Source organism: Rousettus aegyptiacus, unplaced genomic scaffold, assembly GCF_014176215.1.
Source record: "Rousettus aegyptiacus isolate mRouAeg1 unplaced genomic scaffold, mRouAeg1.p scaffold_m13_p_5, whole genome shotgun sequence".
NCBI lineage: Eukaryota > Metazoa > Chordata > Mammalia > Chiroptera > Pteropodidae > Rousettus > Rousettus aegyptiacus.
Genome location: NW_023416308.1, coordinates 52,524,329 through 52,550,868, shown reverse-complemented (window position 1 = coordinate 52,550,868; position 26,540 = coordinate 52,524,329). Strand labels below are relative to the sequence as shown.

General features: G+C 33.2%; 1 protein-coding gene across 10 annotated transcripts in view; it reads left to right on the top strand.

Moving 5' to 3' along the window:
- Nucleotides 1-26,540, top strand: part of GRIA4 (glutamate ionotropic receptor AMPA type subunit 4) — a 320,071-nt gene that overhangs the window by 99,429 nt on the left and 194,102 nt on the right. For all 10 annotated transcript variants that reach the window (XR_001598786.2, XR_001598785.2, XM_016159687.2 and 7 more), the window contains exon 4: nucleotides 15,525-15,764. Coding sequence is in view for 8 of the 10 variants with exons in the window: in XM_016159687.2 (XP_016015173.1) it covers nucleotides 15,525-15,764 (240 nt within the window). In the remaining 2 variants the exon portion in view is untranslated. The remainder of the gene's footprint in view (nucleotides 1-15,524; nucleotides 15,765-26,540) is intronic.

The following is a 26,540-nucleotide window of genomic DNA, read 5'->3' as shown; positions in this document are numbered from 1 at the left end:
ATTCCCTAAACACAGAAAGCATTTCACTTATCAAGTAGCCCAAAAAAAAAATGACTATCCTCTATTACATTGCTATCATTAATTGCATGGTACTTTACTTTACAATTGACTCATTGCTTTCACATTTATTATCTCATTTGGCAAGTCTACATGTCCAAATTATAAAAGAAACATAAGATATAATGAAGATGTTTGATAGCAAGTACATATTTCCATAGCTGGACATAGAAATTTTAGGTTTATAAAAAATAAATTGCCTCCGAATTTAGAGTGGAAACAAATATTTAGGGAAAATATATAAAGCGAGGCTAGCAAAGTAGCCTTGGCAGGAAAGATAAAAGTATAAGGAAAAAAATGGTGCAATAAGATATTATTGAATTCATCAAAAAAAGTTGAATAACCATCTTCATTATATCTTATGTTTCTTACCTTTTTTCTTGTACCCAAATCAATGTCTGGGAGTAAATACAGAACATGGGCAAACTGTCTTCGTCAGACATATTATGTACTTCAAGGCATCATCATTTGAAAGAGTTAATACAACCACTTTGTTGTTAAAGAATTACCAAAGTCTCAGAAAACTTTTATAACCAATGATATCTTCAGTATTATAAAATTAGATGAAACACTTTAGTTGTATATCTATATATATGTATACATATACATATATACTATGTATACAGGTAGATAGAAGTGAGAAGGCTATGTATGTGTTGCATTATGAAACTGAAGTTTATTTGCAAATAGACATTAATCGACTCCCACATCATATAGTCTTTGGATCTTTAAGGATTTCTTGCTCTTGTTCCTTGGTTTCTCTTTGATTTCCAGTGGCTTCTGTTTTTATCTTCCTTGCTACTCCCACCCTCGCTCCATCTGTTACTATGACCCCTCTTCGTTTGAAAGCACTTTTTTTGTTGAATTCTGTGATATCTTGTTGTACTGTTTTTTTTTTTTCCCTTATTCTTGTACCTTTCCTGCCGAGGCAACTTTGCTGGTCTCGCTCTATATATTTTCCCTAAATATTTGTTTCTGCTCCTCTAAAATCAGAGGCAATTTATTTTTTATAAATCTAAAATTTCTATGTCCAGCTATAGAAATATGTACCTGCTGTTTAATTGGAATTTCTGTTTTAACTTTCTCCAAGTATCTCAAATTCAGTATGTACAAAACTGCTCTCACCAAACTTCCCACAGCTTATTCCACCTCAGTGAATGGTGAATACACCAGCCAGCATTTAACCAGTTGCTTTAGTGAGAGACCAAGATGTGAATTTTGCCTAATACTCATGTGTAATTAGTCACCAAAGCCTATTAATTTGCTTGCTAAATATGGCTTGAGCCCATATTTCTCTCCATCTTCACAGTCTCTGAATTCGCAACTATCAACAATTTTCACCTGGACTACTACAATACTGGCTATCGAAGTTTCCCAGAATCCATTACTAGGACTGTTTAATTAATTTTCCATACAGCAACTAGCATTTTAAAAACACAAATTAGATTATTTTACACTCTTGCTCCAGAATAGAAAAATGGCATCCTATTATCTTCAGGATGAAATCCAAAAAACCACACTGTTCTTACACTGTCCTTCAGGATCTGGCTTTGTACTTGCTTTCAGCCTTATCCTTCACTGTATCCCTCCCCTCTCCAGGCACCAAAAAAAAAATAGTCTCTCTTCAGTTTCTTTATAGTTGTTTGCAGTTTTCAATTGTTATATATGAAAAAGTGTTTCGCCACTTTGTGACTGCATGTTCCTAGTTAACACTTGGATTAAATATACAACTTTATAGCATCCTTACTCATCTCTCTTTTCATTTATTCCACTTGTCATCATTTTTCAATTCAACAGTAGGAATTACATGTGAATTCATTACTGGGATGTCCCCCAGCATCTGGCACATTATGTAAATAAGAGTAGATGCTCAATATCGTTAAATGAATATTCTAGCCCTGATGCAATTATATACTCTCATATAAGGTTCTAATTTTATGTATTCTCAAAATTAGGGGATATATTTACTTATTTTTATTGTTTTGGCCTCTAACAGAGTATCCAAAACATAATATGCCAGTCAGAAATTATGTGAAGAATTAATTAGCTATCTCGAAATATTATTTAAAATAATTAGCTTTTTAGATTAAATCCTTAGATACTTTATCCTATGACATCTGTAACATTAAGGAAAGAAAGAAAGAAAGAAAGAAAGAAAGAAAGAAAGAAAGAAAGAAAGAAAGAAAGAAGGAAAGAATTAAAAGAAAAAGAGAGAAAGAGGGAAGGAGGGAGGGAAGGAGGGAGGGAAGGAGGGAGAGAGAAGGAAGGAAGAAAGAAGAAAGGCAAATTATAAAAACAAAGCTCTTCCTAAACACTCAAACATAGTGGACCAAATCTGCCTACCCATGAACGAATAGAAGAAATAAGCAACTCATTTGTATTAATCAGCAGAAGAAAAAGAACAATTTATATAGGATGAAGCACTACTGATTAAATATTTGAGTAATTAAAATGTACTCAGATGCAGAATGAAAATCTATAGGAATATTTGTCATATTATCTGAGTTTAACAACTTCATGAAATATAGTTTAAGTAATACCAAGACACAGAATAGTGTACACTTTCCTTTCTGCTCTACCAGTAACAAAAAATGCCCTCTATACATTTTACATATCTATTAATTTATAGAATCTGGCTATTAAATTGTTTCTCTCATTTGAATGAGTTTTTAACCTCTACTCTTTGTCTAAGCTAAGGATGTCTGCATTACTTTATTTGTGTTTAAAGGACAATCCCAAGTGACTTTATATCTTAAGGATTCACTTTCCTCCTCTGTAAAGAGTTAGTCCACCTAGACAGTCTCTAAGGTCTTTTCCAGTCACAAAATTTTATAATCCAGAAAAGATACTGTCTCCTTGGCACTAAAAAGACACACACTTTAATACTTATACATAGTTTTTAATACTGACAATAAACAGCTCAAATTTAAGAGCACCAGGTTAAAACGAACACTGAAAATTTAATTTGGCCATATGACGCCAAACCTATATGAACAGGGAGCAGCAATAGTTCCAAAAAACTCTCAGGACTGGGCAATATGCTGCCCACATATAAAATTTGTCCTGACCCACCCTAAAATCAATAATGTTTTAATTGGTGGCTAACACTTTAAAATGAGCAGAATACTCACAGATATTCATATTTAAAGACTTAGTTGAAAAATCAGAATTCCTAGCTTCACTGGGCCATTAATTTCTCTTGACAATGATCACCTAGAGATGAGTGACTAGGCCTTTTAGGTGGGCAAGTATCTCAAGTTCATTGCTGATGTCACCAGCCTTCCCTTGACCTGTTTCATCCATCCACATTCTCTGTCTAGCCCCAACCCCTGGAATTGGAGTTTGCAGTCTTCATTAAAAGGAAGTTAATGTTAATGACTATTCAGGTAGCTGAAGAGCTATATTGAAAGAATAGTCATTAATTCTTCAACTCTCATTGCATTTGAAATGTTTACGATTATTCAGAAAACTGTGAATCTTAATGTTATTGTGTAATTTCTGAAATTCATTCTTTTCTTTCAAAGCATTCCAAATAATCAGTTGTTTAGAAAATCTTTAGAGTCTCTTTGTATTGTATATAGGATAGTATACATGTATGTTAATCTCTTCAAAATTTGACATGTTACTTTATATCATAATGAAACTTTTTATTGCATAATATGATTTCCTTTGAATAGAATGAATAAATTTCTCTTTATTTGCTAAGAAACAAACAAAAGTATATAAAGTCTAATTTTTTATTCATAAGGTATTTTAACTATTCTAAAAAAGTTATTAGGAAAAAAAATGTTATCTTAATATTAAGGTAAGGAAATTTATACTTGAAGTTTTAATACAGTCAGAGCAAATTACTAATAGTATTCTTTGAATAATGAATCGTGATTTAATATCATACAGAATAAAATAGCATTTTTATTAAACATCATTTTATTCTATAATATCCTAATAATTTAGAAGAATGAAGTAAAGGGTTTTATAAATCAGAGTTTAACTGTGAAAACTCTGGTAATGGTTCTGAGAATTTAGAAGGTTTGAAAATACAACTTTAACAAAGTAACTAAAATGGGCTATTATTTCTATTTTGCATTGTCCTTCCTAGTGTAAGGCCCAGATGTTTGAAAATTGTTTTTGAAATTTGAATTTAGACAAAATAATAAATCACAACACACAATTAAACCAGCCATTTTATGATCTTTACTAATATCTGACTACTGGTGCTAATATTATATTCTAGAATGAGAAAAATCTTTTAGATTGTTTGTACGTAGGAAGAAACTAAACCATTCAAATGCTTAATGTTTCCCTCCAGTCATGGTTACCTGTAAATTCTCTTCCAGGATTTTGTGCAGTGTGTTTTAGAGGGCACGATTTTTTTTAAAATGAAAGTCTTATTTGTCTGAGTTACACATGTGTTTGTCCTTTTTAAAATGACAGCTAAAACTTGGTTTGCTTTCAGAAGTGGCTGAAACCAATTTTCCGTAATCCCTTAAGAACTTCTGTTTTCTTGAACTGAAAGTATTCTTATAGTGCTTTTTCCAGTAGTAATAGAGTTATAATAGCCAAAATCCCTTCAGCAGAGAAGGATGGAAGAAGTGCTTAGCCAGTGATTTTCTTTTCAAGTGGTAGAGTAGAATGAGCACGACCTTTGGATTCAGACTTGGGTTAAAAATTGCTCTTTCCCCACTTAAACTTCTACAAGTTGCTTAACTCAAAAATATCACTTTATAAAAGAAAAATAATGAGGAGGATAATACCTACCTTGTTGGGCTATCATGAAGTTTGAATGATAATGAATATAAAATGACTATTACAGAGCCTGATGCACAGTAGGTTTTTAATAATTGTTAACTTTTTTCCCTTTTCCCTTTCCCAGCTAGCTGCCTGGGTGTCTCCTTCACACTCAGGACACGGTATTAGAGCATTTGTATGTTTCCTTAGCCTATAGCACAAAGCAGGCTGTCCCATTGAAAGTATGTGAGTCGTGAATTCCAAACAGGTTGCATGTAAATTAATTTTGATAAAATTGTGTCATCTTCAATACAAGGAGGCATGATTATCTTTGGTGAAGATACAATTTTACATGTTAGATTTGCTTTAAATGGCTACTGTCTCATTCAAAAGATTAGTTAGGCCAAATTTCTTCACCAATCTCAAATGCCTTTCATGCATGACATCTTCTTTGCCTCTATTGGTTATTCATTTAACAAATATTTATTGGCCGCCAACTGTGTGCTAAGTATTATTTGAGATGTTGGGGGATAAAATGATGATTAAAAAAGTGAGAGGCCTCGCTCTCACAGTTACGTCTGGTAATACAGACAGACATTAAACAAATGTCACAAATTCTGCATCCAAAATAAGTGATGACACTTCAGTTATTCAGGAAGCCTAACATTCATGAGAATATCTGCCAAATATTTTTCCATTCCATTTTTAATTGATGTTATCCACTTTCATGATGTATTCAAATGCTTTTCAGGAAGACAGCTGTGTCTTCTCTGATGAAGAAAAGCTTTCAACATATTATTTAGACCCTTGAAAAAGTGTTTCTCTAACATAAAAAGAATCCTACAGCAATTATGCAACTCAGTTATATAGTATATAAAATATAAATGATGAATTGAATGTTTCCATTAAGGAGCCACTGAAAGATAAAAATATATTTCAAGTCCTTGAATTCTAAACAGTAAATCACTTGGTGCCTTTCCCTCTACATTGTTGTTCATGATTGGAAGTTGACAAAGAACTGCACACCTGTTATGATTTAGATGCTTTTTAGAATTTGTTTCTTTCTCTCCTTTCACCTTTCTTCCTTCTAAAGGCTCACTTGTTGGAGTCCTTATAGTTATGTATTAGTAGTATGAAAGAATGATATGATTTTTGCAGCACCCAAATTACTGCCAAGGAAGCCAACTTTACACTGGATGGAATTTTGCTTCTCGTGCTGAGTATTGCAAATAGCCTTCTGCTTGTTCCTTTATAGGCCTTGGAAGCAAAATGAGCCATGTGTTTCCATTATGATGGCCTGACTCTGGGAAGAAATGTGCAAACAAGCCTTGTATATTTTTACTGAGCTCTCAATTAGTTTAATTTAGAATTGAAATGTGCTTTCTAGCTGAGATGTTCTAAAACAGAAGAGAGCATGTGTAGGGCTGTGCAAGTGCAGCCCACGATTATCTCTCATTGGGATCTTTGATGGCGTTGTCCAAAAGCATCTTCAAAGAAGACATCTGAGAAAGTGAAGTACTTAATTGTGATATAATTAAAGTGAAATATTTTTGTGTAATTTGCATTTCAACTTGTCATTTATGGTGATTAGCTTCAGTAACTTTATGTTCTGTAGCTAACCACCGTTTAGAAGTCTAAGAAAATTAGCTTTTACATATTAATAACTTATGATAATGCCTTAAGGGCATAAATTAATGAATTCAGGACTCAGCATGTTCTATCCACCATCTGATTGAACCTTTTCAGATCTGAACATGAGAAGCTTATCATTTTAACATCAAATAATCAGAGAAAGAAGGAAGATGCTTAACTAATACTTCCTGAGTTTGTGAAGATTTCAAATAAAATGTGTTTTAAGAGACATTATTTAAAAAATCCACATGACGATAAGATTTCTTTTAGAAGAAAAATAAATGGGAAGGTCCTAAAAATTAACAGGTAGAAATTAGGTAAACAAAGAGTGGAAAACAATAGTCATGACAGTCTAGGATGAGGGGCTGTGCAGTGGGAGGCTGGCAAGAGGCTGCAAGACTTGGAATCGATCGACAGCATTTCCCAGGCAGCTCCAAACTCCATGCCGCTGGGTGAACTCATAACTTCATCCTATTCTGTGAAAATTAAACATATAAAAATGACAATACAATGTCACCCTGATAAAAACATAAAACATAGACGTTTTTGTCAATTGTAAGGGAAAGGATTGTCTTATTACCTGAATTTTAAATTGTTAAAAAATTAATACATAGTTATGGTCATATTTAGTTTTCTTATACTCATTAATTTTCTATGTGATAGTAGCTGGCAATTTTTGGAAACCAAGCTTTAATTAAAAACTAATGGTGAATAGGTGCATGGTTGAAAGCAGAAAGATAATGCACATAGAAATCAAAACTAATTTGCCTAGACTGGGTGGAAATGAAAACTTTTAGCTGCGAAGTCAACTCAGCAACCTGAAAGCAGGTTTTTGTGGCTTTAAGCTTGTCATTTACACTCTCCTAGTCAATATTTCTTCCTTATTCTTTTTTTACCAGAAACCATAAATCCATTCATTCGATAAATATCAGTCAGTACTTTCCAAATGCTAATTTTGGAGACAGAATAGATCAGTGAACAAGGCAGTCAAATTCCCTCCTCTTGTGGAATGCATATTATCCTGGAGAAAGGAGATAAATAAGTAATCGAGTAAATAATATAATTTCAAATAGTGGTAAGGCCTATGCAGAAAATAAAACAAGCTCATGTGGTAGAGAATTATTGGAGCTGTGGGAGACTCGTTTCATAGAGGAGTCAGGGGGAAGCTCTCTGAGGAGATGACATTTTTGCTGAGACAAAAACAGTGAGAATTTGGCCTTGGAAGATTAGGAGAGAAGGAGCACCTGGTGCAAAGGCCCCAAAAAGGGATGAGAAAATGTTTAAATAGCAGAAAAAAGGAGAGTTTGACTAAGTTTAGTGAGTGAGGGGACAATGGTAGATGAGATTAGTAAAGACAAAATCTTTAGAGCTCCTTAGGTCACATGGATATTGCTCTAACTGTGAAGACACCAGAATTTTAAATGGGAGATGAAATGCAAACTTATTACCATTTCTGAGGAGTGAAGAGTAATTGAGGAAGAAGAAAACCAGAAGTAGTAAGTATAGTAAGGAGACTTGTAGAGTAGACTGGGCAATATATCTAAATATATCTAAAGCCACTTACTCCTCTATATCTCCACTAATGGTGACATAGTGGAGATATAGAGGAGTAAGTGGCTTTAGATATATTTATAATATTTTAGAGTTAAAACCATCAATATCTGCTCATAACTTCAATGTTGGAAGAAAAGGAAGTTAAGAATCAAGAATATTTTTTTGTAAATGGTCATAGTTTCTGTAGATGATCATGGAGCAAGTGAAAATAGAGAGCAGGTTCTGGAAGAAAAATGGACAGTCCTGTTTTGGCCCAGCTGTATTTTAAATGCCTATTAGAGAACAAAAGGGAGATGGCAAGTATAGTATTGATGTTTGAGTCTGAAGCTCAGGAAAAGACAAAACTGAAAGTATCAATCAGGGAAGTACTGGCCATGAATGGTATTTGAAGTCACAGAAATAGATGGGAAAATCTAAAGAAAAAGTGTTGAAGAAGAAATACTGTGTTATAATTTAAAGATTGGTCAGACATGGAGATTCAAACAAAGAAACTGAGAAAAAGCACTCAGATGAAAAGAAACCCAGAAAAGTGTGCTGTTGGGTTAGCAAAGAAAATGTGTGTTTCAAGAAGAGGAAAAGTTCTAAATTCTTCATTATTATTTTCTTTAGTCACAATCCTTATGCTGTACCAGAAAAAAATCATAAATTTCTAAATTACTACCACTTCCAATTCATGTAATCATATCTTGTCTTCTGTCAATAGTCATTTAATCATTCATTTTATTTTGTCATTCATTCAATAAGTTTTTATAGGACACTTACCATGTGTTAGATATTGCGTTACATATGGTATGTTGGATACACTTGTGGATTAACAGGAACGGTTCCTTATCATCATGGAGTTTACAAGCTATTTTATGTGTTCTTAGTCAGTTGCCTCTTTTTGTAATGTACCACTTTCAAACATCCTTATCAAACTCACTACAACCTTCCCCCTTACATAAGTGCAACACACATCTCATCTAATCTTTTGATGTCTGAAATCTATGGAATCAAGTACCTTCCACACATCTCTATATCTCATGGAAGGCCAACCTTACATCTCTCCTTGACTTCTTATGTTCTCTCTGAGGGACCTTCCATAATTAGTAACTTCTCTCTTCCTCTCTATATTGGCTACATTCTTTCAATCTACAAACATGCTCAAATTTCTCTTATCCCCCTTCTCTCTCTCTATATATATATCATGTGATCCTCTGAAGATATACTTAACATTATATCAATAACAAAAACCACATTTTATTGGTATCTAATCCAATTGTTGCAGGAATCGTGAACCTGAAAATGTGTTACTCATATTGCTAATTCCCTCTTAGAAATTGGTATGTATATGTTTGCAAAGTGTGTAGAGTTTTGAATGCTTGGTAAAGTTTTTTTTTTTTAATTCTTATTTTGAGTACCTAATAACCAGATGCCATATGATGACTCTATCTTCCCACCACTGTTTATATTTAAGCAATTGGCATATGTTTGTTTGTCTAACATTTTTAGAGCTTCTTTGTCCCTAAGGTAATTTAAATGTGATTTTATTCAGAAATAGAAATGCAAACACTAAGATCCAAATGCATACCTCCTTTTTCAAAGTGGTCATCTAGGTGATCAGAATATGTTTATGTTACTTTTAAATACCTATTAAAATGTTAACAGCAATTTTACAAAGTTTCACAGCAACTCATGGATCTCTAAAAATAAATCTTCAAATAAAATTTGCAAAATTTTTTTCATAACACTTTAATTTTTGACTTTTCATTCCTTAAAAAATCCTTCTTTCTTCTACCATTCTGATGTCTGATGTAATCTTGAAATGAGTTGTTTCCCATAGTTCTATCTTCAGACCAAAGTTTCACTGCACATTCTTCCTGAAGATTCTCTTACTAACTTTCACACCCACTTTCTTCCACATCTGTATATTTAACTCATTTTTTGTTGTTGTTGTTCAACCTCATTTTTTTATATGCAACTGTCTGCTAGACATTTGATACCTCAATCTCAATGTGTCCAGGAAGGAATCCATTGGTTTTTATGTAAAACTGCTCTTCTCTCGTAGTATCCAAGGAAAATCTTTCCAAGTTATTCAAGCCTCTACCCAAGGTGATACCACTACTCATTCACTTGCAATAGAACCCAAAGTCATCCTTCAGTCTGTCCTTTTCCTCATCCTCCCTCTTCTTTATTCTCTTTATCCAATAACTTAGTACATTCTTCCTAATTAATTCTTAAATATTTCCTAAATCTACACTTTATGCCTACCACCTCTGCTCTAACTTATACCCTTATCTTTTTCTTGACCTACTACCATAACCTACTTGTTGGTTCTTATGTCTTTAATCACCATTCTTCAAACTTAACCTCCACAGACAGATATCATTTCCTCAGTCAGCCTTCCTTATGTCTTTTGGGCTGAGTTAACTATTTCCATGTGCTTCCTAATTCTGTACCTATTCTTTATTATCACCCTCTTGAAGTATGAATTTATATCTCTGTCTTGCCCACTAGAGTGTGAACTTCTTCTCAGTGAAAATATTATATTAATTATATTTTATTAGAAATGTTTAAGACAATGACTGAAATAAATGAGGCAGTATTAAGAATTTATTGAATGAAACAATGAATAGTGGTGTTAATGCCACCTTTTTTTGCCATACATTCTTTCTACTCAGGTGGAGGGAACACCAACAAACATTTTTTTATAGTGCTTTACAGTTGGCCCAAACTAAAAAACAGTTATGTTTAGGCTGAAAAATGAATAGCATAGTTATTCAAATTTAAATTTTTACAAGGATGGACTGTTGACCTAAATACTCGAAGTGGCATAGTCGTAGTAAAGGAAGTGGCTGTACTTTCAGCTTACTGAGGAGTGCACACTGTATCCTAAAGCAGCATATTCAATGGAAAAAGAAAACTTTAAGGGACAAATAAATCTCATGTTCTCTAGACCCAGGGTGTCAGATTGGTGATACCTGCTGCAGATGTACTGTAACCACTTATAACTTAGCTCAAGAAATGGCAACTCTTAGAAAAATGTGTCCTATACCTCATATACAAATGGAACAATATAAAAGATAATATAGAGTTTTAATAGTTTTTGTTGTTGTTGTTTTGCTCTCTTCCCATATTTCAGACCTAATATGATCACATCTTATACATTATACTGTTAATTCTTAGTCACATTTTTCAAAGTGGTAGTTTTTATTGATTCCATCATAGTGACACATTTCCAGTTGCAGTTTCCAATCTCGTTTCCATTGCTATAGATACAGTATATTTTTTAAAAGAATTAAATAATTGATACTTTTTACATGAAATGCAAATTTGGAAAAATATTCTGTTCAAAGACAGTAAGAAATGCCCAGAGATGGTGAAGGAAAACTAAAGTGTTATAGTATTAAGATAACAAGTCAAGGAAGCGTTTGAGAGAAGTGTCCAAAGTTTCAAACACAGCAAAGAATTCCAGTAAGATAGGAGCTAAAATGTAAGATTTAGGATGTAGTTTGTCATTAGCAAAATTGATGAGAGTGTTTTTATGACTGAGAAGTACAGGAGTTAGATGAGTTGGAAACAGTGTAAGTAGAAAGCTCCTTTAATAAAAGTGACTAGGAAAGAACAGAAACAGGTAGGAATGGTAAGGTCAAGAAAGTTCTCTGTTTTATAAAAGGCAAAATAGTTGAGCTTGTTTTAAAATGTTTAAAGAAAGCCTTAAGAGCAGAGTAAAGTTGAAGATACAGGAGAAAGGGAAGGGCCTGTGTTCCTTTTATCCACATTGCAGTGATGACGTAAAATTCAATACGTCTCTCAAATTTATATCCCTCTACTTGAGAAACTGAGCTCAGACCATGTCATTTGATTTGTATGTGATACAGGGTTATAAATTATCATAAATTATGTAATAATTTGACTTGGTTTGGCATCTAGAATGTAGAATCTGGAATGAAAGTGGGTAATTACCTGACGAGAAGAGAGATTTAATTAATTGACAAAAAAATGAATGGATTATTATCATGTTTTTATATTATGTGTTTAGTCATGTAATACATAATCCAAGTGATCTCATTATGGAAACAATATAAAATATTAGAATAAAATTATGATTGGCTTATGTTATTGAAAGTCTCATGCTGATTAATGTTTGTATCCCAAAATATGTATCAATCTAATATCATTGCATCTAGTTAGTGACTAAGCATTAATTCTTGCTTATTTTATTTAGCCATGTTATAAAAGAATGTTAAAATTCAATTTATTCCTCTATGTTCTGAACATGTTGATATTCAGCTCAGTTTATTCTCATTTACTGATATATGCATTTATGTAGTTGAAGAAGTTCCATGTTTGAATAATTATTTGTATATTAAGCAACAACAGATGTCATAAAATATAACTAAGCAAATTTTGATTTGAGTGTTTGCAAAGGTAGAGTATAATACTAAATATAGATATAATTATATTTTAAAATTTGAATCTACTGAACCAAATAAAATACTATCTAGGGTCTCACAAGAATTACTAGTTTCAAAATAAGTTTATTAGAGGCAGAATGAGAGATGGTTGTGGAGAAGAGAGAATAGATATGTGTGATGATACTTATAAAGGAAAACAGATAGAAGATGATTAAATATATCAGAAAACATTTAATGTATTGTGATCCAAATGATGTAAATTAAAATGAATTAACTAGCATAGCAAGCACTAGAGTAATGGAAAGTTATAATGATTACCTCAAAAACAGAATAGTAGGAAAAAGCAGTAGAGGAAATTTGTGCAGAGAATATTTATTGTTTTCTACCTTTTTTTTTTGTAGTATAATGCTTTTTGCAGATAATATTTTATATTGGCAATAATTCAATTTTTTTGCAATAGATGAAATCAAAAATGTTTTGGGGGGAGTGAGGGGTACCAGGGGAAAGGATCCAGCCTTACTCTCCCATTCCTATGTCACCAAAGATTCTCATGCAAAGCTACATAAGGAAATCTGTATTCCACATGCACACACACACACACACACACACACACACACACACACACAGAGTTTGGAAAACAAAATTTACAATAGTATGTGTTTGAAGTTCCATAACAGAAAGAACTATGTAAATGTTCATTATCTGCATGAGTAACTTCAAGCATTAACATTTGTGTGTAGTTTCAGCACCAAACTGAAAGCCAGCATCTTAGATATGAGTTTTAAAGCTCTTCAGCTTAATTTTTTCTTTAAAGTAAAATAAAAATTAATTGAACCAGATTATTAACTGTTGTAAAGATTGAAAGTGGGCCTTCAATTTGCATGAAAAATTAAGAGAACCAGAAGATATGAAAAAAAAAGGAATACCTTGAGGTTGTGTGCTAAACACATAGCACTTACAGACAGACATACATTCCAAACGTCAGTGAAACATTCATGAGGTTAAGCAACTTGATTTATCAGGTCATTTGAGTTACAGAACTGAATTAAGTTGAAACCCAAGATTCCAAAATGTTGCAATGGGTTGTTTCTTATTTCTTGAGAGAAAATGACAGCCAGTCACACCGCCAGAACAAGCCAATCTACTGAGGTGATCAAATTCTAGTTCCCGGCTGAGCTTAGAGTTAGAATTGGATATTCTTTCTTGACAGTATTTCTTCAAAAACCTTAATCTATTTTCATGACAATAACTGGTATTCGTTATATGGAATCTGAATACTTGGTTTTGGATCAACTGTGGTATTTTACCCTTAAATAAGTAGTTCTGTTATTTAATAAGTGAGTAAATAACACTTTACTTACTTAAAGTAAATAAGTAAGTAAAGTTTAATTAAATAATTAAAGTTTAATAAGTAAGTAAAGTGTTATTTACTCACTTATTAAATAACAGAACTAAAACTGTATATATATATATATATAGGCATATAGAAAATTTATGTTCATAAAATCTGCCACTTACAAATTACCTCACGTGTCCTCATAAGATAGTTCTTTTACGTACATTATCTTATATTTTGTATATAACTAAAACACCAGGATTTAAATTTGTTTGCAAGGTTTGTAGTCTTTCCCCTATATCTTAATGTCAATTCTATCTTAGTTTTGTCCATTAGAATATAGACCGTGGTTCTTTAGTTGGGCTTTAGTTTTTCCAAAAAATACAATATCTCTTAGAGCACATCATCTAAAGACCAACAGCATTCATTTTCTGTTAAATGTTACCCTCTTATGTTATAATTACATTGCTTAGATTCTATCCTCAATTTCAAGTGACACAATAAATAAGAACAAAGGAAACATCTCCAGGTTTTATCAATTTATCTTGCTTAATTATGCTTCATAACTTCTTAAAACCCAGATATTATGGAGTATAGATATAAAAGTTATTAGGATAATTAATTTTTTCAAGAGCCTAATACTGCTTTAACAAAGAGAGATCTAATTTCTTTGTATCACTATGAAGTATTCCTAAAATAGATACATCTAGATTATCCAAACTCCAAGCTTCTTAATTACAATTAGTAGCCAAGATTACAATTAGCAATTGCAATTAGTAACAAAATCAGAAAACATAACAATTTTATAAAACTAAGAGCTTCTAAAATTAGCTATATAAGCCAAAGAAAGATAGAACCTTTAGCCATATGTGACAAACTGTGAGAGTGACTTTGGACTGGAAATCAGTCATGTCAAAAGAGTGTTCAAATTATGATGGGACAAGAACTTCGAGAATTTTTTCTTTATGAATTTGCCTCATTTTCCTTACAACAGCTGGGAATATGGAAAAGAAAGACAGGGTGAGATTGGGCACGTATTTATTTACCTTTGATCCCCTTACTTCAGGAGGACTTTGTTTTATTGAGTCTGGGAATTGTTTTGTCTTAGTTTTACGGCCTATCTAGAAGCTACACAAGCTGGCCGCAATTCCACTAAGCATCTAGGCTATCCCAATAGTGACTTTCCAGACAGCATAACTTTTATTTTCAAACATGATTCAAGAGAACTCTAAGGTGGTGATAAAAAATGAAATTGTCATTGCAAAACGACAACAACAAAAAGATAATTTAGGCTGAGTAACAAATGCAGTTCAATTCAAAATGGAAAAGATAAGCATATTGATTTGGAAGTATGGCACAAAGGTAATTCAATTATTCCTCTAAATAATACTCAAAAATGTTTAAAGTACAATATTACAGCCTTTGCATGTAAGAAAAAATACAGAGAAAAATTTGGATTTGTCACACTTAAAAGTCTCTAACATAAGATTTGTCACGTTACCGTGGAATGGCATATATTACTTCATTTTTGTTAAGTTTCCCTTTGATTCAAATTGGTTTCTTGAGAAAGGAAGCATATGGCCCCAAGTTATCTAAATACAGGAATTTGAATATAAGCTCAAACATTCATTAATTGATATACAATTAATTACACATTTCACTTTTACCCTTTTCTTATATCATATTCCTGACACACCAAAAATTCAGAGATTTTTTTTCCCTCAATTACAAGGACTGTAATGTGGAAGTTAACAATTTCAGAGTATGCTAATAGCTTGTTTTCTCTCTCTCTCTCTCTCTCTCTCTCTCTTTTGTTTCAGTTTGTTCCCAGTATTCTAGAGGAGTATTTGCCATTTTTGGACTCTATGATAAGAGGTCAGTACATACCTTGACTTCATTCTGCAGCGCCTTACACATCTCCCTCATCACACCAAGTTTCCCTACTGAGGGGGAGAGCCAGTTCGTGCTGCAGCTAAGGCCTTCCCTACGAGGAGCACTCTTGAGTCTGCTGGATCACTATGAATGGAACTGTTTTGTCTTCCTGTATGACACAGACAGGGGTAAGTCACAATTCCACATCTACATAAGTTAATTTTGAACCTGGATATTTCAGTAATTTAGCAAAATATTTTCATCCTTAATACGGCTAAAATCAGAATATGGTCAATGTGTATTATTAATATTTTTATCTTGACTCTAGGGGAAAATTTCTAATTAAACAAGTTTTACATGGGGTTACTCATGAGCCAACCGTGCCTGGTTACTTAGGTGAAATTAAGATAAATAATTCTTTAAAAATTTCTATAATGATACTTCAGGTACCATAAAATAAATATGTCTTTTAATTCAAATGCAAATGATTTAATGTTTTGGAACATCTTAAAATAATATCACATTGAGTCATAGCGTTGAGTTTGAAATACGAAACTTTAAATGAGTAACTGTAGTGTCATGACAATGAAAGTGGATTTGGTAGTAAGGCTTCTGCTTGTCTAACGTTTTACTTTATCTTTACCTATCAAGCTATAAAGATTAATAAATCCTCTCCACACAACCCGTGTGTTGGAGAGGATAACTATCATTAAATTATTACCAATCCACACATTTTTGTACAAGGTGCTTTGACTTTTCAACTGGAGACATAACTTAAGGAGTTCTCATATTTTTTTCAATTCTGTTTTTTATTTAATGACTAAAATCAAAGCAACATATTATATTTCAAAGTAGAAATCAGAGAACCATCTGTGGGTTTTTTATCTTTGGTCCTTTTTCCTTAAAGTGTAAGATTTATGAGAAGACAAGAAGTTAAAATAAAAGTTTGAAACAGGTTACATTTTAAGAACATTCTTGAATAGAATTCTATCTGTAAAACGAGTAAAACAATAAACATAAAAATAATAAACAGACAAAATAAATCTTCTGAAGGTATAATTACCTTCAAATGTCCAAAGCATACTTTCAACACTCAGAGATAAAAACTCATTAAAGAAATTTATTTTTCTCATTAAAATTCACATTTTTAATTAGGTGGAAACAGTATGTCATCTAAGATGTCACATCAATGGTGCTCCTAGTACATTATTCATGTTTGCATTCTTGATAAATTTTCCTTTCAGAAACGGCTCAGAAAATTTATATTATCAATGTATTTTCTACATAGAGCATACTCTAATTCATTTGGAAATATCTCATGACATCATTTTCCAATAGCTAATGATCCAAAGCATCCTAGAGAATATTACAGTTTAAAGAAATCATCACTCTGCTTACTTTTAACTTTTGAAAAAAAATCTTTAAGCAAGAGGACAACTGAAAACTGAATCACAATGCAAATGTCACCACATATCTCTATTAGAATGGCCAAAATGAAAATCACTGACAACACGAAATGATGGTGAAAATGTGGAGTAAAAGGAACTCTCATTTATTGTTGATGGGACTTCAAAGTTGTACAGCGAATTTGGCAGTTTCATACAAAACTAATTATGCTATTACTGTATGATCCAGTACTCACACTTGATATTCAGAAGGATTGAAAACTTATATTAACACAAAAACCTACACACAGATATTTATAACAGCTTTATTTATAATTACCAAATTATAAATAAAATAACATTTTATTATTTTAACATAAATAAACCAAGATGACCTTCATTAGGTGAATTGATAATTAAACTGTGGTACATTCAGACAATGGAATATTATTTAGAGCTAAAGAGAAATGAACTGTCAAGCCATGAAAAGACATGGAGAAAACTTAAATGCATATTACTAAGTGAAAAAAAACAATCTGAAAAAGCTAAATACTGTATGATTCCAACCATATGACATTCTGAAAAAAGCAAAACTATGGAAACAGTAGAAGATCAAGTTGCCAGGGGTTAAAGAGGAAGTAAGGATGAATAGGTAGAGCACAGATTATTTTTAGTGCAGTGACACTGCTTTATATGATAGTATAATGGTAGATAAATGTCATTATATAGTTTTCCAAAACCATAGAATGTACAGCATCAAGGACAAACCCTAAACTGTGGATGTTGGGTGATAATGATGTGCCAGTGTTGTGCATCAGTTGCAAAATATGAGCATCAAATGCAAAAAGAAATACACTTCAGTAAAATTAATTTAAAATGCTAAAATAATTGAGTTAATGTCGAGAAATATATACTGAGATGCGTATGAGATGGTTCTTCCTATGGTTTATTATGATACAGCTCAGTTCACCTCTCTGGGCAAAAGATCCTTATTTTATGATATCTTGGACTCAGAAATACCAGTAGAACCTGTGTCTCACTTTTTCTCCTCTGCCTCTGTGTAAACCAGTCTCTAGCAAGCAGAGTGTTACATGCAGTCATGCATCAGCCTCCCCAACCAAACAGGGATTAAATGTGTTGCTTTGCTTCTTCACCAGTTAGTTTATGCTTTCTAGGATCCTTACTTGTGCATAGCAAGTCAGATGTTCCAACTTTGAGCCACATCTCATTACCTCTCACCATGGGATCTCTCTAGTATAAGCCAAACATATATACTTGGTTATTTAAAGCTCTTTTGGCTAAATTTCTGCTTTCAAAAACTTAAGCCCAACATAGTGCAAGCACTATTTCCTCTAATACGGCATGTTTTAACCTTTAACCTACTTACTGGCTTACTGCACAAAGCCTATTTTTCTTGTCACCACTCAAAAAATTTAACTGTTTTGCTTCTAACCACCTTATGCAAATAACTAGAATTTCTTACTTCTCTCAGGATGAATAGCTAGTCCCTTGTCTTGCTTTCTACTATGGTAATCTCACCCAACTTCAAAATAAACACTTTTATTTCAAGTGGTAATTGTGTGAATGAAAAATAACATGTCAGGAAAATGGCCATTTCTTGATGTTCAGATGGCTCACTCTGCCATGATACTGATCCAGGACAGAACAAATTTCCCCAAGTGATAGGGAGACCAAGGCTTGCACTGAGAAAAGAGGAAGGTCCTTTAATGGAAAGTGAAGAAAGAATTCAACACACACGCCAAAGTTAGTCAAAAGGAAAGTTTATTAGAAAAGGGGTAACACTCCACACAGACAGTGTGGTCTCTTCTCAGAGACAGAGAGTGAGAGGAGCCAAGAGAGGCTGGGAAAGATAGTGAGTGGAGGGGAGACCGAGTGTTCAAGGAATTCAGTTTATATATCATTCTTTAGTTTCTGTGAGTTATTGTTTAAAAGACTTTGTTAACCCATTTCCTTTGATGTGGACATACAGCGAGGAAGGGGAAGGGTATGTAGTGTGAAAAGGTAAAACTATGTAGAATGAGAGGCCTGATGACAGTTCCCAGCCTTTAATCCATAAGTTTCCCCATGGCGTTAGCCATTGGGAATGACTCTTAGTTCCTGGTTCCCCTTCAAAGCTGTGAAGAATAGGTCGTTAGCAATCTCAGTAGATATCTTCCTTTGTTCTGAAGATGTCATCCGGCCTGGCAGCAGGGTTGATCAGCACACTGTAGTCGCTGAACATGGCTTAATTAACATTTTTACTTCTCTTGCCTCCTCCCTACATTAATATCACCACACCTCCCAATATTCCAGGTCCTAATAGAGTTCTTCCAAGAGACAAAAATTATTTTTCTCTCTTTGAAATTATTGTCTTTATCCTATAAGTTTAAGATCACAAGCCCAATTTATTAGTTCTAAGATATTGTGCTGAAAATTATGTATCACTATCACCAACCGAGGTATGAACATCAGTTATGAACATATAATTAACTACTTTCACACATATAGTTGGCTAAGAGTCATCCATATTTTCACATCATGAAAAAAAAAAGAATACACATCAACATGGAAGACCAAATATTTCTAAAATAATTCACAAAACCAAGTGTAAAGAAATAAGATAGTAGGGAGCAATTTGGTGTTTTTCTCTAATCCTCTACTGTTATCATGAAATGCTTAACTAAATATTTTTCCTGTTATAAGTAACTACCTTAATATGGCCCTGAATTTCTCCACAGACTTAAGTGGAACATGACATTCTGATGTATTATAAATCCTTATTTTAGAATAAGTTGTTTCATTAATCCACTCAATTATTTCTGAAATCTTTATTCCTATAGTGATATAATGATCTCTTAAGATAGAAGAGCCTCACTCTGTTATAAAAAAGTAGTGTTTTTGTGTTGAATTATAGTCAATAAAAAGAGTGGTACTTTACTTCCTCCCATATAAAACATATGTTCTAGTCTTGATCTGCTATTTATTAATGAGCTATGTGAACCTGCCTATATTTTTGTCTTCATCTGTTGAAAGCAAGGAAGGAAGGAAAGAAGGGAGGAAAGAAGAAGGAAGAAAGGAAGGAAGGAAGGAAGGAAGGAAGGAAGGAAGGAAGGAAGGAAGGAAGGGAGAGAGGGAGGTACGTTCTTGCGACAGCTTCTCACCTCACGTCCCTTCGGGAAAGATAGAGTATAGCCTCTTGACTCCCCCCTCCATCCGCACAATAACAGCTCAATAAGAAAGATAAGAAGAGACGAGAATGAAAGGAGACAGAGCAGAGGGAGGGAAGGCGAGGGAAAGAAGAAAGTTGAACTGGGTGTCCTTTAAAGTCCATTCAAACTACCTTTAAGATTTCTTCATATTTTTTATTGCAAATATGCTATTCCTTCACTGAAAATTTTGGACCTAAAAAGAAAGATAGTAGGTGGCATAAGTGATCTCTTTATTAGCAGGTGACTACCTGCTTCTGTTCATTTGACTGCCTCTCAGAGAAGAAAAAAAGTAGTGTTTATTCATTTACTCATTCAATATATTTATTTAGTATTCAAAAAAATTTTATTGTTCAGTTTGTCTATATCAAGCACTCTGATAGATATTAAGAATGCAATGATGAAAAAAAGAATGCAAGGATGAGCAAGACACTACTGAAAATAAATTAATTCACTTGCTATGACTTCTTTAGGAAATAGTACACAACACTCTACATGACAACCAGAAATTTGATACACAGCTCGATGTTTGTACAATTGTAATTAGGAACACAACCATTTACCAAATAGTTCATCATCCTTTGGAAAAAAACAATAGAAAAATACCCTTTAAATACAAACTTTGATAAGATTTTTGAGTTGATAAATGTAAAAGCAACTGAGTGTTTAAAATGTGGCTTATGCATCTGAGGAACTTAATTTTAAGTTTTATTTTATTTTACATGGTTAATTAAGTAGCAACATTTGCCTAATGGCCACTGTATTGGACAGCACAGCGTATTTATCCAAAGAGCTCATTTGAAATGACATATTTCACTTTGAATAAAATCTCTTCTTAATTCATATTTTACTATGTAAGAGAAAAACTTAGAGAGCACCCTGTACATAATTCTTTTTACATTACATGGATATATATGGATATACAATTTTTACATTGCATTATAAATACATTTACATATCCTTTTTCCCCCTAGAAATATAACTTTTTCTTCAGTAATTATTATATCTGATTACATTTTGTAACTTTTGTGAAGTAACCCCTGTTAGGCATACTATAAATACAAAATGAACTAATGAATTAATCAAGTGAAATCCTTGACAATAGATATTAAATAGTTTTAGTGCTCTAATAACTAATTATGTGATACATTTTTAATTAATGGTAATGTATTTTAATAAATCACATAGCTTATAAAGTAGTCAAAAGTAAAAATTTTTTGTAGGGATGATACATGAATTAAATGCAATTTTCTTACCATGAAAAAATGTGCAGCAAGACAAAAACTAACATTCTTCATTTAGACATAATTTACTAAATACTTAGAAAATTTAAAATAATATTTTTGCTTATATAAACCTTGAAAAAATTTTCTAATCCAATTAATGCAGTCATTTTTCTTGAGTAAAATGATATTAATTTAAATATTTAAAATATGATCAACAGTTATTTTCATTTAAAATAGATTTTTTTAAAGGAACATATGTTTTACCTATGTTTATTGCCCAGAATTTTTAGTATTTATAATGTATTTATGACCATGCCTAATACCAAAGGTGACAAGGTGAATTTATGAACACAGAAAAGATTAAGAGATATAAACCTAACATTTTTAAAATTCTAATAACCATTGTCAGTGTTTTTCAAAATTGTTACCATTGCCAGAGTAATACATATCCAGAGTAAGCAATGGCTAACACTGACCTTGTTTTTACTTAGTCCTTGGTTCTCTTTAATGCTTAATGTTCGTTTCACTTGCATTAGTGCTTTCCAAGCTAACAGATTTATTTTTCAGGTTGCTAAATATCTTGTATCTAATATCTTAATAAATATTATAACATTATATTATTTGTTCCTAGGAAAGATATATTTGGCAAAGCACTGAAAAAAAAACTTTATTTTGGCTTCTTTTGACTTGTTTCCTTTGGTCTGTTTTTTTCAAGCAGGGTTTTGGGGTTTTTTGTTTGTTTGTTTACAAAAATGTATTCTATACATTGTATAACATATTTTGAGAAACCTAGGAAACAATGTTGTGGATGATATAATATGAATATGCTGCTATCCCAGGCTGAAGTCAGTACAAGAAGAGATGAGGGACTAGAAAGAGGGGAGGGGAGAGAGTCTACCATTTTATTTCTAATTTTGGGGGGTTACTGCATACGTGTCTCTTTTTAAAATAGATAAGTCTGTATCAACCTGGGGAACTCTTCCATCTTCTTTTTGGGTTCTCAACTCCATGTCTCTTCTCCTCTATTTTCTTCTCATATTGTCCTATTCCATTGCTCTTTTTCACTTTCTCTTCCTTCCCTCAAAATCTAGAGTGGATAGGCAACATGATTTCAGGTGTACTGAGAACTTTAATGTTTTCCTCATCCATTACCTAAGATCTCTTTAAATTCAAATCCATAAATAGCATAGGGGGATAACAGAGCAGATAACTCTAAGGAATATAGCATAATGACATCAATTCACACTAAAGTAAAATTACTGATATATGCTCCTTCTTTGGGGTGGGATGGGAAGGGTAAGGGGTGTACCTGTCAACTGGAGTTAGAGTCACTCAGAAAGGAGCATTCAGTGTCTTCAGTGCTGATTACAAGCACTGTTCTTTTCTTCCCTCTCTCCATCTCCAACTCCTAATTCTACTGACACGCATCTACCCTTAATTGTGAAACTTAAAATACTTCTGGCCCATTTTTCTTATTAAACAGAATTAGAAAGATAATCACAAAGCAGAACCAACTGACACATAAATTCTGAAGAAGTAGGAATCTTTCAGATTCTAACCTGGTATTATCCAAGAAGGGATGAATAATTTATCTTTAGTTCTTGATAGTATTAAGCCCTATTTTTAACTTATTTCCTAACCCTCAAATAAAAACTTTAAATCTAAAATCCTCACCAGGATGAAGAGGAATTTCCTTTTTGTAAACCTCCCATGATAATCACTCGAATATATTTACTACTGACTTTTATTACAATTATGGTCAGCCCGACAACACCAAATATTTTCTTATCGTTAGTTGCCCAGCATGAGGAAAATCCACCAGGAGAACAACACTTAACTGTATCTTTCAATTATGTATCACCGCCTTCCTGCTGGAACCAGGCCAGTGGGAGACAAAGAAAAATACAGGTGTGAAAATAACGATGGAGCTTTCTGTGGAGATCTAACTTGTAATTGAGGGAGATACAGTAATTGGAAACAGGCAGGGCAGCTCTTGCTCCCGTCATAGCATCTTCTCCGGTGTCACTGCAATGTGTTTATTCCCTGCCCTCATTAACCCGGATTCCACAGGCTGTCACTACTGTGGGTTAGGAAGTGGAGCACTGGACTAAGGGGTGAGTGAATGAGATAAAGGAGCACCAGTGGGTATTTTTATAAAGGTTTATGTGTCTGATTCATTTTTCCTGGTGAGAGGCAAAGGGAAGTGCATGTCTATCTGTCATCTCTTGTTTTCCCTGGTACAGAATGAAGGATTTGAGGTCAAATGCCAGAAGTCACAGTCATATTCTGAAGGAGTGCTGAAATCTAACAAGGAGAATGAATCAGAACAGAACTGCCAAACAATGGGATTAGCAAAGAACAATGATATAAAGCTAAAACAAGAGTAGTCAAAGAAGACAGCAGAACAAGGAGCAGTCAGATAAGCAGTGGGCAGACAGAACGGAGAAGTCCTGGAGACTTAGTAAAGAAGCCTGCCGTTGCTTTTGTGGTGCCAGCAGCCTTCCAGAGGTTCATTTGAAAGGTTGAAGAGGCCTGAGTGGGATGGCAGGAAGAATCAGTATGCAGTTTTCCATGAATTTTTGTGCTCGGTCAGTTTAGTTGTTACTTAGTAGACACGAGACACATATTGTTGACTGAATGACAGATCAACTGTCTGGATGTTCTTCCTTTCCCATTTCCTCCCACTGTTCACGTTTTATTTCTCAATAAAAGATAAGAGCAGATCTGGACAAGACCGTTAGAGGCCCCACTTACTGGAAAGGTGATTGCACTCTGCCCTGTGGAAAGTCAAACAAACAAATTACAAAATAAGTGTATGAAAGTTCAACAGAGTTCTGATTTTCCCCCATAGTGACCATTTGAACACTGTTTTTTAAAATATTCTATTTGTATTTTAAAAGGTTCACTGTTATAGAGCCCTGAGCATATGCTAAACCTGTCAATAGAGTTATTCAGTCATGCCTGGGGACCAAGGGGAGGGAACATGTTCCTTGAGAATCCTTAGGCTGCTGGAATGTGGGTATAATGTTTTACCAATTGTCTTATCCTACGTGGACTTTCTCACTGGTTCCATCATTCAGTTACCCACACCTTTCTAAAGCAGTAAGTTTTCAAATGACTTGTAATTCCCTGACAACTTCTTTATTTTAAAAAAAAATTATCTGAAGATTGGGGAAAAACATTTTTTTAGAGCTCTGATTGAAAATATTACCTCAAGATAACTTTCATTGCCTCAATGAATTTTTCCTTCTATTATAAAAATGAAACAAATACATATATAATGACAACGTAGTTAGAGTTGAAATACAATGCAAAACTTACTTTAGAGTAAGTAAGTTGAGTAAGATTTACTCAACTGATGTGCTTTAGAGTTTATTCACCATGTTATAACATACATGATATCAAGGCTATGAAAAGGAAAGCAGTAACATTATTTGATGCAATGGAAAAGAGTTCTTAGATACAAATTTCTTATGGGTAAAGCTGTGAGAGTCCTGCAATCTTTTGCATGCCCAAATAGGACTAGTTCCAGAATCTTTTCAGCTCTATAGCTCCAACGTTTTCAGGACAGTTGTAAGATCACACTGTTAAGTGGCTGGATTCATATCCCAGCTGTACAACTTATTAATGTTTGACCCTGGGTAAGCTCCCTAATATTGCTAAATCTCGGTATTCTAGTCTGAGAAATAGCATTGAACATCAAATCTAACCTGGTCATTCTGAGTTATATATAAAATGCTTGGAAAGTTCCTGGTGTGTAGCTAGCTGTATAAGTTATACTTATTACCTCTCGCTGTTGTTGTTATCATTATTATTAACATCATTGTTATTTGTGTTTTAATACCATAATATTCATGCTTAAATACCAGTAAATATTCATCATTTTAAAATTATTAATTGTGAATCAAAGGTTTTGGTTAACATTTATATTATGAGAAACAAACCATAATACATGGACATTTCTGAGTATAAATGCTAAATTGATGAAGAAACAAACCGAAGCATAATTCATAATTTCTTTTTCTTTGTTTCCTTCATAGACTTTTCCTCCTCTAATTTCTCTTAAATACCGATGTTCCCTTCAGGTTCTGTCCTCAGCCACTTTGCCTCTGTAAGTTTCTTAAATACAAAGCTGTGATGCTCAAGTTTCTGATTAGAATGATTTCATGACTTTTTATTACCCTTCATATAAAGTCCAAATTCCTTAAATGATACTCCCACAATCCATCTCTTGATTGCTTCTTCCATGTCATTATATAGTCAACTTCCCCAGAAACACCAAATCCCAGTGCAAATGACCTTTCTAAAGATTTTGAGCACACGAGATACTTCTACTTGCCTTGACAGCTCTACAAATGCCATTTCCTCAACCTCAAACCTTCGGTGCACATCTTTTTTTCCTGGAGTGCCCCTGTTCATCCTTCAGGTCTGAGCATAACTTCCTTCAAGAGGTCTTTTACTACACATTTACACTACAGTGAGTTAACCCCCTCACTGTGCTCCTACCACACTCTATTTTCTTTATCGAACACAGTATTCTATTTGTTTAATTTTATGTCTTTATCATCTGACTCTTAAGTCCTATAATAGTAGGGACTATGGCTTAAAGTTAGGTAATCACTATGATGATAGTTGATAGTTGGTACTACTGCTAAATACAGTAGTCATTGTCATATAAAAGATTACATTCTTACTATTTTCCAAAGTTTATTTTAAGGAGTTTATTCTGTTTTGATAAATGCTAAAGTCATAACAAACAAGCATTCTTCCTCTACCAGAGTAAAACAATATAAGCACCCATCTTCATAACAGTCTATCACTTTAATTTGAAAAGTAAAAAAAGAAATTTTGTGAGGGATATTGTTGTCTAGGCCTTTTACATTTTTGCCTACCTATCCTCTATCAAAAAGGGATCCATGTCTTGGGTGGTTTATGTGAGTGTCTCTCTCTCTCCCTCTCTCTCTCTCTCCATTTGGAATCAGTTAACTCTTTCCATATGAATTTTAGGAAAGGATATTCAAAAGGAACATTTTTATCAATTCTAACTTAGGAAAGATTTGAACTATGACTCATTTAAGAAGTTCTATTCATAAATATCTTAAAATAATCCCGAAACACACACTTAAAAAGCCAATACAGAAAAGACA